General features: G+C 39.5%; 1 protein-coding gene across 2 annotated transcripts in view; it reads right to left on the minus strand.

The window, feature by feature from the left end:
- LOC128697334 (uncharacterized) overlaps positions 1-15,758 on the minus strand; it is a 122,967-nt gene that overhangs the window by 55,447 nt on the left and 51,762 nt on the right. For both annotated transcript variants that reach the window (XM_070094218.1, XM_070094217.1), the window contains 2 exons: positions 13,989-14,128; positions 2,494-2,691 (listed from right to left, as the gene is read on the minus strand). In XM_070094218.1, coding sequence (XP_069950319.1) covers positions 2,494-2,691; positions 13,989-14,128 — 338 coding nt within the window. The remainder of the gene's footprint in view (positions 1-2,493; positions 2,692-13,988; positions 14,129-15,758) is intronic.

The following is a 15,758-nucleotide window of genomic DNA, read 5'->3' on the forward strand; positions in this document are numbered from 1 at the left end:
TGATAGTGTGCAACAATATTCCAGTCTAGATAGAACAAGTGGCCTGAAGAGTGTCATCATGGGCTTGGCATCCCTAGTTTTGAAGGTTCTCATTATCCATCCTGTCATTTTTCTAGCAGATGCGATTGATACAATGTTGTGGTCTTTGAAAGTGAGATCCTCTGACAATATTGCTCCCAGGTCCTTTACATTAGTTTTTCACTCTAATGTGTGGTTGGAATTTGTTTTAGACTCTGATATAGTTTTAATTTCCTCACATTTTTCCATACTGAAGTAACTAAAATTTCTCATCATTGAATTTCATATTGTTTTCTGCAGCCCATTTAAAGATATGGTTGATGTCCGCCTGGAGTCTTTCAGCGTCATCTATGAATGACGCTGTCATGGAAATTCGGGTGTCATCCACAAAGGAAGACATGGTGCTGTGGCTTACATCTCTATGTCAAATATGATGAATAAGGAACAGGATGGAGGGTGGCCCGGTGGCCTGGTGGCTAAAGCTCCCGCTTCACACATGGAGGGCCCGGGTTCGATTCCCGGCGGGTGGAAACATTCCGACACGTTTCCTTACACCTGTTGTCCTGTTCACCTAGCAGCAAATAGGTACCTGGGTGTTAGTCGACTGGTGTGGGTCGCATCCTGGGGGACAAGATTAAGGACCCCAATGGAAATAAGTTAGACAGTCCTCGATGACGCACTGACTTTCTTGGGTTATCCTGGGTGGCTAACCCTCCGGGGTTAAAAATCCGAACGAAATCTCTCTTACTGTGCCCTGTGGAACAGAACTTTTCACTGTGGCTGCCACAGATTTTACTGTTTACTATTGCCCTCTATGGTCTACTTGTTAGGAAGTTATAGATCCATCTACCAACTTTACCGGTTATTCCACTATTGCGCATTTTGTGTGCTATTACACCATGGTTGCACTTGTTGAAGGCTTTTGCAAAGTCTGTGTATACTACATCTGCATTTTGTTTGTCCTCCAGTGCATCTTGTTTGTCCTCCAGTGCATCTAAGACCTTGTCATGGTGGTCCAGTAGTTGGGACAGGCAGGAGTGACCCTCTATAAACCCATGTTGCCCTGGTTAGGTTAGGTAAGGTTCGTCAGGAACTAGGACAAGTGCTCCCTGATGTGTGTGTTAGTCAGATGATGATCCACTGTTGGTGCTTTTGGTCATCTGACTAAGGTGTTTTGCTGACTTACTGGTCCTCCCCTTCAAAAATTTTGGTCATAATTATAACCATTATTGCATGCTTTCCCTGGTTTGTGTAACTGATGGATATCTAGGTGGGTGGCAATCTCTGTCTCTGAAGTGGTTGTCATACTTTTAAAATTGTACCATTTGTTCTATAGCTACATTTCTTATGCTACATATGAAAGTAATTAACTGCATAAGAAATCCTACTTAATAGTCTGTGTCTAATTCTTAAGTAGACTTTAAGCATTAGGACTAGTTTGTCCAATATAGATTATATACTGGTGGCTCATTATGTGAGCTGAGTGTGTTGCCAACCTAGAAATGACACTTAACCTCTCTCCAACTCCCATAAATATCCATGTCTAGTTCTCTATGTGAAGTGATAAAATCACTGGTGGATGAAATGTCTTCACAATAAAATGCCATAACCTGCACTGTCTTATTTACATACTGTTGGTATATGTTACCATTATATGACCCTACCAATTATCAAATGCAAGACAGCAAGATAAGAGGGTTACCCACCGAGGATAACCCGAGAAGGTCAGTGTGCTATCAAGGCCTGTGTCTTATTTGCACTGGGGTCCTTCAATCTTGTTCCCTAGTATGCGACCCACATCAGTCGACTAAGACCCAGGTATGTACTACCTACTCAACTACACTTGTGAATTCTGAGTCACAACAACAAATGGGGAGAAAGAGAGGTCTGCACTGCCTGGTGTCTACACCACTATGCTAGAAGGTACGACGCATACCATATACAGTATGTATGTTAGTGATGCCCACCCAGTCTTTTAAGGAAGTGATTTGTGATTGATAATTGAGGGAATAGTCTCCATCCTGTAAATTTAGTCATTAAACTAGTAGTAACAGGCCAGTAGATAGAGACAATTGTATTATTATTATTACATTCACAGAAAAGGCAAAATAAGTAAGAAGGAACATAATGGAGTGATAATTAATAGGCTGTATGCCCAATATGTTAACAGTATATCATTTTCTATTTAAAATGGTATTTTTTTTAAGTTTTGGTGAAAAAATCTAAAATAGATAAATAATATTTTTGGTTCAACCTCAATCATAACACTGCTAACAAAAGCTTTTCCCATATTCCCCATATTTATTTGATCAAGTTTATGAGTGACAAGTGATAATGGAAATATTCTTTAAAGGCATGTTACTATATAACTGCATAATGGCATTTCACCCGTAATTATTACTTTTGAAAAATACACTAGAATAAGTTTAATTAACTTAATGTACTGTATTTGCAAATACGATAATAAATGCTTACCATTTGACTTCAAAAACTCTTTCTCCAGCATGGAAAATGAAATATTGCAGAGATAATCTTTGTTTCCAGCATTTCCTGGTACTGCTGGAGAGAAGAAATAAATGGGTGAACAATTCCTTTCAAGCGTTGAGATGTAGCTTTGTAGTGACTGTGGGAGGCTCTGAAGTTTCACCAGGTGTGAGCTCTTCCAGTCTCGAACTGAAATTGTTTTAATTATATATTACTGGTAAGTACATTATCTCTCATAACTTAATTAAGTGTCCAGACCCCCTGATCCATAAAGTGTCCACAGGGTCCAAGTTGCTTTCCATTTTGAATTTTTATTCATACAAAAATAGAAGATTTACTAATATGCAGACTATTGCATTATTGTAATAATTGTATAAAGACTGTCTGCATTCATCCAATACATGTCCAACCAGCTGGACATGTATTGGATGAGTAACTTAATTTGTGTACTCTAGAATATTGGCAAAAATCAAACATTTAATCAATTTTGAGCTCAGTTTCCAGCAATTTTCAGTTTAACACCATTATTTCTGTAATATATTTTCCATTCTATCAAATGAGACCAAGAAACCATGAATACAACCATAAAAACCATATCAAATACACTGCAAATTCGATATTAACCCTTTCACTGTTGGTGCCATATAAATACGTCTTACGAGCCAGTGTTGGTGACATATTAATACACCAAAATTCTAGCGGCTTCAAATCTAGCGGGAGAAAGCTGGTAGGCCTACATGTGAGAGAATGGACCTACGTCATCAGTGTGTCCAGTATACAAAAAAAATCAGGGCACCCGCACTGCATTGTGGGAACACCATTTCAGTATTCCTTGTTTGCCATGCCTTGAGGTAAGAAATATCTCACTCCCCGGTGAAATGGGACTCTTCTGTTCCCAACTGATAATTCTAACACAGATGCAAGTGTCAGTGAAGATGAATTTCATGGTTTTGATGAGTTTGTGCCTGAAAGTAATGCCCAGGATACCAGGAAGGAAGGAAAGAAGAAAGGAAGGAAGAAAGAAAAAGGAAGGAAGGAAGGAAGAAATAAGGAGGAAGGGAAAGAAGGAAGGATGACCCAGATGACCATCAACCTTGGATAACCCAAATAAGTCAAGTGACTTATTTCCATGTGAGTGGTGGGGAAGACAGCAATGCTTCATGGGGAAGACAGTGTGAGTAATAATAATAATAATATCTTTATTTTACTACAAGTACATGTACAGGGTATACAGTCCTAGCTGATAACAATGACATACTACTATATAGAAAGTCCCTTGTTATGCTCCGCATTTCGGGCAAATTAGGTCAGTGTCCCAGGATGCGACCCACACCAGTCGACTAACACCCAGGTACCCATTTTACTGATGGGGAACATAACCAACAGGTGGAAAGAAACATGTCCAATGTTTCTACTCTGGCTGGGAATCGAACCCAGGCCCTCGCCGTGTGAAGCGAGAGCGTTAACCACCAGGCCACCAGAGCCTGGGTGGTGGTGTTGTGTAATGTGTCATTGTGACACCAGCCATGCAGCTGACTCAGCACATCCACAACAAAGGCCACCCACACACACAACCTTCCACTAGCAATTCTAGGAACATGTCCAGTGATTATATGTGTGTATATTATAGTACAGTATTAATAAACAGCTTTTTTTATTTTTTTGGTTTACATAAACAGGTTTTGTAAACATTGTAATGATGATATTTGTGTGGTTGTTGTGTTGCATACAATGAATTGATATACATATATACATTACACATTACATTGGTCTCACAGGCCACAAAAGTTACTTGAAAAAATAAAATATTAAAAAATATAAGAAAAAAGTACAATAAAAGTAAAAATAATAGTGGGCCCTCGGCAAATGCCTTTAATCCATTCCAGAGAGTTAGCCTTCAGCCGAATTAATTTTCCCCATAAGAAATAATGGAAATCCAACTAATCTGTTCCAGACACCCAAAAGTATTAAAAAAATTTTTTTTTTTTTTACATGAAATATAAATTTCCCTACACAGAAAACAATGATACATGCAAAATAAGAATACTGAAATGACACCTACCTTTATTGTAGACTTGTTGATGAGTGATGAGACAGAAAGGGGGGAGATGATAGTGTTCTAGTGTTTGGTAGGGGAATCCCCTTCCATAAAGACTGCAGGTACCAAGTCCTTTTCTGGGGTTACCTCCCTTCTTGTTTTTTAATGCCACTAGGACCAGCTTGAGTCACTGGACCTGTCACACAAAATATCTGTCCAGAGAGCTCTGTTTCTCACGTCCTTTTAAGATTTCCCTAAAATGAGACACAAGAGTGTCAGTGTACATATTGCCAATACAGCTTGCAACAACAGTGTCAGGATAATATTCATCCATAAATGCTTGCAACTTTGTAAACATTGTACACATTTCCTTAATCTCTGACAAAGGCAACTTCCTCTGTCTCTCTTCCTCCTCCTCTGAAGAAAATTCCTGAGCTGTGATCTGTTGCTGTTGCACCTGAAGCTCTTGCAGCTCTGTGGTGGTTAGCTCTTCACTGTCATCCTCCACCAACGCTTCCACATCCTCGCCACAAACCTCCAACCCCGTGGACTTCCCCAATGCCACAATAGATTCCACAACTGGCATAGGCTCATGAGGGTCAGCCCCAAACCCTTCAAAATCCCTCTCTTGTACATATTGTGGCCACAATTTTCTCCAAGCAGAGTTCGAAGTCCTGCAGGTCACTCCCTCCCAAGCCTTATCTATAAAGTTTATACAACTGAGGATACTGAAGTTATCTTTCCAGAACTCTCTTAGGGTCAATTCAGTGTCTGAGGTCACTTCAAAGCACTTTTGAAAAACTGCTTTGGTGTACAATTTTTCGAAGTTTGAAATGACCTGCTGGTCCATGGGCTGGAAGAGAGTTGTATTAGGAGGCAAAAACTTCACTTTGATGAAGCTCAACTCCCGGCAACTCGTTCCTGCAAGTCATGAGATTGAGCAGGAGAATTGTCCATTACCAGGAGGCACTTGAGTGACAATTTATTTTCCAGGAGGTACTTTTTCACAGTGGGGCCAAACACATCATAGAACCAGTCCACAAAAATGTCCCTAGTGACCCATGCCTTACTGTTTGCTCTCCATATCACACACAATTTAGTCTTATGACATAGTTTTTCTTGAACACTCTGGGAGTTTCAGAGTGATACATGAGAAAAGGCTTCAATTTGCAATCCCCATTAGCATTACTACAAAACATGAGAGTTAGCCTGTCTTTCACAGGCTTGTGTCCTGGGAGTGCCTTTTCCTCCTGAGTAATGTAGGTCCTGTTTGGCATTTTCTTCCAAAACAGGCCTTTTTTGTCACTAACACTTGTTGGGGTTTCAATTTTTCAGTGTCTATGTACTCCTTAAAGTCCTGCACATATTTTTCAGCCGCTTTTTTGTCAGAACTGGCAGCCTCACCATGCCTTATCACACTGTGTATGCCACTACGATTCTTAACTCTCTCAAACCAGCCTTTGCTGGCCTTAAATTCATCAACAGCAACACTATTTGGAGGCATTTTCTTAATGAGATCATCATGCAACTACCTTGCCCTTTCACATATTGTTGACTGAGAAACACTATCTCCTGATAACTGTTTCTTCTTTATCCACACCAACAACAGTCTCTCTACATTTTCAAGTATTTGCGATCTGTGATGCAGCAGTTAGTCAAGGGTCCACTGTATTACCGAGTGAGTAGCAGTCATCGCTGTTTCTGTAAGAGGTTCACTTTCTGTCAACTTCATGCATCTATATCTCGGCAAGTAATGATGGCAATATTTTTTTTTTTAAACAATTCTAAAAACATTCTTAAGATTTTGCTAAGAATTTTTCTTTTTTTGAATATTTTCCGACACAGAATGAGTTTAGAATCAGGGGTCTCGACAGTTAACCCGTAAACAGTCCAAACATATATATTTGTTTTTTTCAACATTTGAAAGTATGTAAAAAAAGTAGATTTTTTTTTTTTATATTTGAAAATGTGTAAAAAAACTTTTACTTTTTTTTTATTACATTTGAAAATATGTGAAAAAGAACTTAGATCTACTTTTGGAGCACTACACATGTGAACGTAGATCTGCTTGGACCATTTATGGGTTAAAAGATTAAACCAAAAACATGGTCGCATTGTTTTTTTCTTATTATGCACTGCGTGCTGCAGGATTTTTTATGTGGTACACACTTACTGCATGGAACCTTTCTCTCATATCTAGGCCCAAATTTACTGCTCACAGCTTATCTGAGTGAGGTGAGCTCATGGTGTAATTTTATGGCTCAGATGCTGACTTCAGACTTGTAATATTATGGTACAGACAGCAAAGTGGTCAAAGACGGATATTTCATAAGTTAATCAATAATAAAAAAAATATATACATATATATTTAGCAACCATCCATATATTCCACAATTTTTAGGGTCAGTACTTATGAGATATAAGACCGCGAAGTTGGCTCTGGATGCTCACCTGATGGCATGACTCCTGCCGCTTGCAGAAGTGTTGCTGATATACCTTTTTTTCTCGTTTTTATTTTAATTTATATATTTTTTATGTTCTGATAATTACAATTTATAACAGTTCTTGTGATTTCATAGCCAATCTTTATTCTGACACTACAGTTAGGTACTGAAATAGTACTCAAATAGTAACAATCACACTGACAGGTGAACAGTTACACTTGTTTAGGTTATTTACTATTGTATGTAAAGTAAAAGAATACAAGTGCAACTAATGTGACATTTTATTGTGGCAACGTTTCGCTCTCCAGGAGCTTTATCAAGCCATTACCATTTACTATTGTCTAGAAATATAATGTATACAAAGTATTTATAGGTCCCAGCAATGTTTTAGACACCCTGGAGTATACCTTGAAGCATGGTGTTATGAAAGGCATCCATATGCTGTTGACAGCCCTGTGACATTTGATAAATGCCCACTGCTCCAGCTAACCCTCAGCTGTATTTATCATCACTGTTACACACAAACATGTCTTGTCTGTCTGTCTATCTGTCTCTCTATCTCTGCTTATCTGTCTGTCTCTGCTTATCTGTCTAGCTCTGCTTATCTTTTTTTCTGTCTATCTGGAGTATATGTGAAACTCCTTGAAGAATGGTGGTATGACATCTATTGACAGCTCAGTGACATTTGATAAATGGGCACTGGGAACCCTGGCTTATTTATTTTCACTGATACACACAAACATGTTTGTCTGTCTGTACTCACCTAATTGTGGTTGCAGGGGTCGAGACTCAGCTCCTGGCCCAGGATCTTCACTGTCTATCTGTCTGTCTATCTATCTTTGCCTGGAATTTTTGGGTTATCCTAGATAATTTACACTATGTATAATAACTGTACTTACAATTACTGGGAGCGCTTGAGGTTCCTAAACCTGTATTCCCTGGAACGCAGGAGGGAGAGATACATGATTATATACACCTGGAAAATCCTAGAGGGACTAGTACCGAACTTGCACATGAAAATCACTCACTACAAAAGCAAAAGACTTGGCAGACGATGCACCATCCCCCCAATGAAAAGCAGGGGTGTCACTAGCACGTTAAGAGACCATACAATAAGTGTCAGGGGCCCGAGACTGTTCAACTGCCTCCCAGCACACATAAGGGGGATTACCAACAGACCCCTGGCAGTCTTCAAGCTGGCACTGGACAAGCACCTAAAGTCAGTTCCTGATCAGCCGGGCTGTGGCTCGTACGTTGGTTTGTGTGCAGCCAGCAGCAACAGCCTGGTTGATCAGGCTCTGATCCACCAGGAGGCCTGGTCACAGACCGGGCCGCGGGGGCGTTGACCCCCGGAACTCTCTCCAGGTAAACATGTACAGAGAGAGAGAGACAGATAGACAGAGATATAGACAGCCAGAGCCAGCCAGCCAGAGCCAGCCAGCCAGAGCCAGCCAGCCAGCCAGCTGAATACATAAGAACATAAGAAAAAAGGAACACTGCAGCAGGCCTACTGGCCCATGCAAGGCAAGTCCATGTCACCCCCTGTGGCATAGACCAATGACCCACCTAGTCAGGACACATCCACTGAAGGAAGGAGCATGACATCAGACCTAGTAGCACAAGCTAGTCAGGTCCAACTCACACCCACCCACACTCACTCATATATTTAGCTAACCCTCACTGTATTTGTTATCATTGTTCCACACAAACATGTGTCTGTCTATCTATCTGTCTGTCTGTGTATCTGTCTCTGTCTGTCTCTGCTTATCTGTCTTTCTGGAGTATATGTGAAACTCCTTGAAGAATGGCATTATGACAACTGTTGACAGCTCAGTGACATTTGATAAATGGGCACTCAGGGAACCCTGGCTTTATTTGTTTTCACTGATACACACAAACATGTTTGTCTGTTTGTCTATCTTTGCCTGGAATTTTTGGGTTATCCTAGGTAATTTACACTATGTATAATAACTGTACTTATGTGTACATGTGAGACAGATATAGATAGACAGAGATATATAGACAGTGAGACAACCAGAGACAGCCAAAACAAGCCAGTTAGCCTGCCGAATATATAAGAACATAAGAAAGAAGGAACACTGCAGCAGGCCTACTGGCCCATGCAAGGCAGGTCTATGTCACCCCCCCTGGTTTAGACCAATGACTCACCTAGTCAGGTCACATCCAATGAAGAAAGGAGCACAACATCAGACCTAGTAGCACAAGCTAGTCAGGTCCAACTCACACCCACCCACACTCACTCATGTATTTATCTAACCTATTTTTACTTTCCTCTTGAAAGGGGAGTGTTAATGCGACATGGCATCAATGAAACCCTGGTGTTTGCCATGCTATCTGCTCTAGTTAGCGCTCAGTTGAACTGGTGCTCCCACAAGATACTAAGTGGTCCCAGATTTTTTAAATACTGTGCACACTGAGTGCACAGACCCATTCTTTCATGTCTAGGTGACTCAAGCCTATTGCACCAAATCTGAATGAATGAAAAATAAAACATAGATCTACATTCGGAGCGCTACGCGTGCAAACGTAGATCTACATTTAAACAGTTTAAGGGTTAACACTTATGCAAGTTTTTACAGACGAATCTCCTGCTAGCATGGCCATGACGAACTCTAGCTCAAGTCCCCTCAAAGCCGTCAACATGACTCACGAAATCGTAATGACACGGCCATGCTAGTGGGAGATTCGTCTGTAAAAACTTGCATTTGTGGTTAACACTTAAACTGTCCAAATGTAGATCAACATTGTTACTACTAGTGCTCCAAACATAGATGTGGAAACTTATTTTGGGCAACCAAAATATTCCATGAAACATTTCACAGTGCTTGAGCTTCAACCCTTTCAGGGTTTCCGACGTACTAGTATGGCTTACGCACCAGGGTTATTGACGTACTAGAACACCTAAATTCTAGCACCTTCAAATTTAGCGAGACAAAGCTGGTAGGCCTACATATGTCTGAGGAAGGAATACAGATCGATCGATCAATTTTTTTTTTATCACTTCTATTGTGTAATCCCAATGTTGAGTTTCATTCAATGAGTTGTGCTATATTATACCTTGTATTGCATTACAGTTTCATTACAGTTTCAATTACGTAAGCTTCCATTCCAATATTCTACTTATGTATGTTATAATGTTCAATTGTTGTGTACTTTGACATTGTATAGAATCAGCCCAAGCCGTACACCTGCCGTCTCTACTTGTATTAGCTGTATGTCGGGATGACATACGTTAGCGTCGCCGAGCTCTCAGTAGTAGTACCAGTTCCTAGTAACCAGTTACCAGTAACCAGTGTACCAGTAGATGACTCACTACCAACCGTCTCTGTGAATCACTGACTGTTATGTTGCTGCTGACCATAGCATGATTTCAAACACCGCTCACCCTGTAGGCACTTGTGGGTCAGTCGAAGATAGGGAGCAGAGATAGGCAGGTCGGCTGTTGGTGCTTTCCCATACTTTCCGTTATATTATACGTACTACCAGCCTACGTGAGTATTCTTACCCCATCCACGTTATCGAAACCCACATGACATATGAAAGAATGGGTCTTTGTGGTCAGTGTTCACGGTATAAAAAAAACCCTGCAGCAACACAGTAAGTTTTCCATCAGATTTCAAACTTTTGGTGTCATTATGATCGGGAAAAGATTCTCTATCTTTTCATAAGAAAAAGTAATTTTTTTTTTTCCGAAAAATTTTCGACCCTGAGAACGAGTTTAGGAGAGGGCCTCTCAACCCTGAAAGGGTTAAGAACCCTAAATATACCCACTTACATAATATTTGTGCATAATACAATGGACCCCTGATGTACAATGTCCCAAACCTATGTTAAAACCGACCTACGATGCGTTTCAGCGTAAAAATTTGACCCCAAAGTATGTTGAAAAACTTGACCTACAGTATTCATGCGGTACTCGTCCACATGTGTGTCCAGCCTGAGCTCACCTCAGCTGGCCTGCCCTTAGTTAGTATGCCATTGTTTACAAGCCAGAGTGGTCACTCCCACGTATACATTCGGTGGCTAAATAAGCCACCATGGGCCCAAAGAAAGCTTCTAGCACCAACCTTGTGATAAAAAGGCTGAAAGTTACTATTGAAATGAAGCAGGAGATAGTAAATAAGTATGAAAGTGGAGTGCGTGTTTCTGAGCTGGCCAGGTTGTACAACAAGCCCCAGTCAACCATCTCTACTATCCTGGCCAACAAACATGCAATCAATGAAGCTGTTGTTGCAAAAGGTGCAAGTATCTTTACAAAACACAGATAGCAAGTGCTTGAAAATGTTGAGAGACTGTTACTGGTGTGGATAAACAAAAAACAGATATCAGGAGATAGCATATCTCAAGTGATCATATGTGAAAGGGCAAGGCAGTTGCATGATGATTTAATTAAAAAAAATGCTTGCAACTAGTGGTGATGTGAGTGAATTTAAGGCCAGCAAAGGTTGTTTTGAGAGATTTAAGAATCATAGTGGCATACATAGTGTGATAAAGCATGGTGAGGCTGCAAGTTCGGATCAAAAAACGGCTGAAAAATATGTGCAGGAATTCAAAGAGTACATAGAGGTTGAAGAATTGAAACCTGGACAAGTGTTTAATTATGATGAAACAGGTCTGTTTTGGAAGAAAATGCCAAACAGGGCCTACATTACTCAGGAGGAAAAGGCACTCCCTGGACATAAGCCTATGAAAGACAGGCTTACTCTTTTGTTGTGTGCTAATGCTAGTGGTGATTGCAAAGTGAAACCTTTATTGGTGTATCACTCTGAAATTCCTAGAGTGTTCAGGAGAAACAATGTCCTCAAGGCTAATTTGTGTGTGCTGTGGAGGGCAAACAGTAAGGCATGGGTCACTAGGGACTTTTTCTATGACTGGTTTCACTATGTGTTTGCCCCCATTGTGAAAAATTACCTCCTGGAAAAGAAATTGGACCTTAAGTGCATGGGGCTCAACAACAATAAACCATCTCAGACCACCAATTACCCAACAAAAGGCTGCAGTCAGAATGAAAACAAATTCCCACTACAGGCAGCACACTCCACCAATATTAAAACTCTAAACTTACTCACCGTACAAAACATCCATACTTATTATTGTACCTACTACATACATAGAACACTTAACTCAGATATAAACCCTCCCCTCAAATGTCTCCTTACCAACCTCAACAGAACACAAGACCATAACACAAGACACAGATCACTCTTTGATGTTCCTCATGTCCATCTCACACTATGTAAAAACTCAATGCACATAAAAGGTGCAAAAATCTGGAATTCATTACCAGTGAATATAAAAGAAATACTGTCTGTATATCAATTCAAGACTTCTCAAAAACCACTTACTAACCCACAACTAAATAAATACTGAATTACTGTATTTCATAAATGTATAACCTGTGACCCTATCAAACTGTTTTTTTAATTGCATAACCTAATAGAATACTCCATTCTCTTGAATGCACAGTAACTCTTCAAATGACCATATGACCTGTCTCTGAATTACTCATTTGTGCTTTATGTTGTAATTTGTTGACTGTAATTTTTACAATTGAATGTATCATTGCTTCGTTAATCTTAAGTTAATTTTAAGCCTGCCCATAATGCTATGCAAACAAGGGGCTTTTGACATGTACACTCAACCACTGTATTTCTTTGTACAACTATGTATCATGTCTAAATTAATAATAAATAAATAAATAAATAAGTGCCTCCTCGAATTAGACAATGCTCCTGGTCATCGTTCAGACTTGGCAGAGCGAATTTCTGGGGACATGAGCTTCAAGGTCAAATTTTTGCCTCCTAATACCACTCCTCTCCTCCAGCCCATGGACTAGCAGGTCACTTCCAACTTCAAAAAACTCTACACAAAAGCTATGTTTCAAAAGTGCTTTGAAGTGACCTCAGACACTAAGTTGACCCTAAGAGAGTTTTGGAAAGATCACTTTAGTATCCTCAGTTGTGCAAACCTTATAGGTAAGGCTTGGGAGGGAGTGACTAAGAGGACCTTGAACTCTGCTTGGAGGAAATTGTGGCCACAATGTGTAGAACAGAGGGACTTTGAAGGATTTGGGGCTAATCCTCAGGAGCTTATAGCAGTTGTGGAATCCATTGTGACACTGGGGAAGTCCATGGGGTTGGAGGTTAGTAGGGAGGATGTGGAAGAGTTGGTGGAGGACGACGATGAACAACTAACCACTGATGAGCTGGAAGAGCATCTGTAACAGCAAGAGGCCAGACCTAAGGAAACTGCTTCAGAGGAGGAGAGAGAGAAATTGAAGAAGTTGCCTTCTTCAAGGATTAAGGAAATGTGTGAAAAGTGGGCTGAAATGCAAACATTTATGGATGAAAATCACCCTGACACAGCTATTGCAAGCCGTGTTGGCAACCTGTACAATGATAATGTTGTGAACCACTTTAGAAAAATCTTAAAAGGAACGAGAGGTACAGAGCTCTATGGAAAGATTTGTTGTGCGACAGAGGTCCAGTGACTGTCAAGTTGTTCTCAGTGGCATTAAAAGGAAGGGAAGTAACCCCAGAAAAGGACATGCTACCTAAGTCCTAATGGAAGGGGATACCCCTTCCAAAAAATAACCTATATCATCTCCCCTCCTCCCATCCCATATCGGCAGATCTTCAATAAAGGTAAGTATCATTTATTGTTCATTACACAATAATATACAGTTATTATGCATGTCTCCTTGTTTGTCTGTGTAGGAAAATGTATCTTTCATGTGGTAATTTTTTTTTTCATACTCTGGGGTGTCAGGAACGGATTAATTTGATTTCCATTATTTCTCATGGGGAAAATTGACCTTAAAATTATTTTTTCGGTCTTACTACACACAGAAAATTGCCCTCTTTAATTAAAAAAAAAGCTTATTTTTCAAAATATTCAGTGTTGGCAGTGAAAACGTAGATTTACGTTTGGACAGGTAAAAGGTTAAATAACCAAAACAATAAGTGTCTAAATTCACACTGCACCTGCAATCTGTGGAGCCAAGTCAATACTGATGATGGTGTTGTTAAATTTTTTGAGTGTTACTGTGCAGGCAGCCAGACCTAACCTGTAAGTTGCTTCTCTCACTCCAGGTGCATGAACGTTGCTCACACATTTTTCCAATCTACAGGATAAATATGGTTCAAGTTATAAATGGTGAAAATGAAATAGCATGAAGTAAATTTTTATATACCAAAACAGAACTTGCATGAAATAATATACACTACAATATATCAAATATGTACAGTATTCTTAAGCAGTATAAGGAACATTCTGAACATAGATGTGTTAGCATATTGTGTGTAATTATTGCACCTGTTTGTCATGTCTCTGGTGTTTATATGTTTATTTTTTTATTATCATCATTTGTAATACTTGCCATTCTCTCTTACAACCTGCTCTATTTTTCAGTAATTGTAATGCTTGCCTCTCTCTTGAAACTCATTCTCTTCTTCCACCACTGTGAACAACCTTCCAAATTTGGACCCTTGTAACTCTGATATTCATATGTAGGGAAACCCCTGTAGTTCAAAGGTTCATCCTCATCTTCCTTTTCTGTAATATTAGCACAGCTTTACTAATTTACCATCTCTTGTGGCAAGGCCTCAAAAATTTAACAAAGTGGACAAGTAATGCATCTTCACATTCTTATAGACTCAATTTCATCTCATCTAGTCCTTTTATCTTAGTTCTTGTCTACATCCAATAGTAGATTTTTTAACCTCTTCAGATATTTCAATGTTTTCTTATGTAATTGGATGCTTTGGGTTAGTATTCAACTTTTTTAGGTGTCTGTTTTTCAGTGAGCACAGTCTGGAGATTACTGAGGTATACCCAGAAATAAGATTTCTAAAACAGAACTTTGAGCAGAAAAATGAAATCAAAAGAAATCTTAAAATTATATGGTGTACAGAGGTTGAAGAATGATCGCTCACTGACACTGTCATAAGTGTGCCTAGCTACTGTTTCTTCATCTCTATTCAGTCACTCCACAAAAATAAAGATCAATGATTCAGTTTGAAACAATAAGACCATTTGTTAATTAGCTACCTTTCTTACCGCACATATGATTGTAGTCAACTGCGTAAATCCTACTTAACAGACTATGTTGAAATCTTAAGTAACAGAGGTACAGACATGTATGCAGAGGGCTCTGGACCAGCAAAATGTAAGCAGTCATGAAGGTCTCTTCATGAAATTGAATTTCAATAACAAAAACATACAATGGGATCAAGTAAACCATGTCCTAAATGAAACAAGCTGGGAAGATATCCTAAACAACACAGATCCAAACATTTACCTTGAAAAAATTAATTCTGTGGTTCTTGAGATCTGCTCAAGACACATTCCATTAAGAAAAATAAAGAGAAGATGTAAACTAGAAAGAGAGAAATGTTCCCTATACAGACGAAGGCGAAGAGTCACAGAGCTGCTGAGTGGGGCCAATATATCTGAAATGCAAAGGGAGGTGCTAGTCAATGAAATTGCAAATATCGAACTTAAACTGAAGGAATCTTATAGGAGACAAGAATCACAAGAAGAACTAAAAGCCACAAAGGAAATTGAAAAAACAAACAAAATAATTCTTCTCTTATGCCAAATTTAAGGAAAAAACAACATCCAGTATTGGGCCCCTGCTTAGGCAGGATGGGACATACACAGATGATAGCCAAGAAATGAGTAAGATATTAAAGTCCCAATATGACTCAGTGTTCAGCGAGTCAATGCCCACTCTAAGGGGCAATCCAAGTGAA

This window comes from Cherax quadricarinatus, chromosome 44, assembly GCF_038502225.1.
Source record: "Cherax quadricarinatus isolate ZL_2023a chromosome 44, ASM3850222v1, whole genome shotgun sequence".
Taxonomy (NCBI): domain Eukaryota; kingdom Metazoa; phylum Arthropoda; class Malacostraca; order Decapoda; family Parastacidae; genus Cherax; species Cherax quadricarinatus.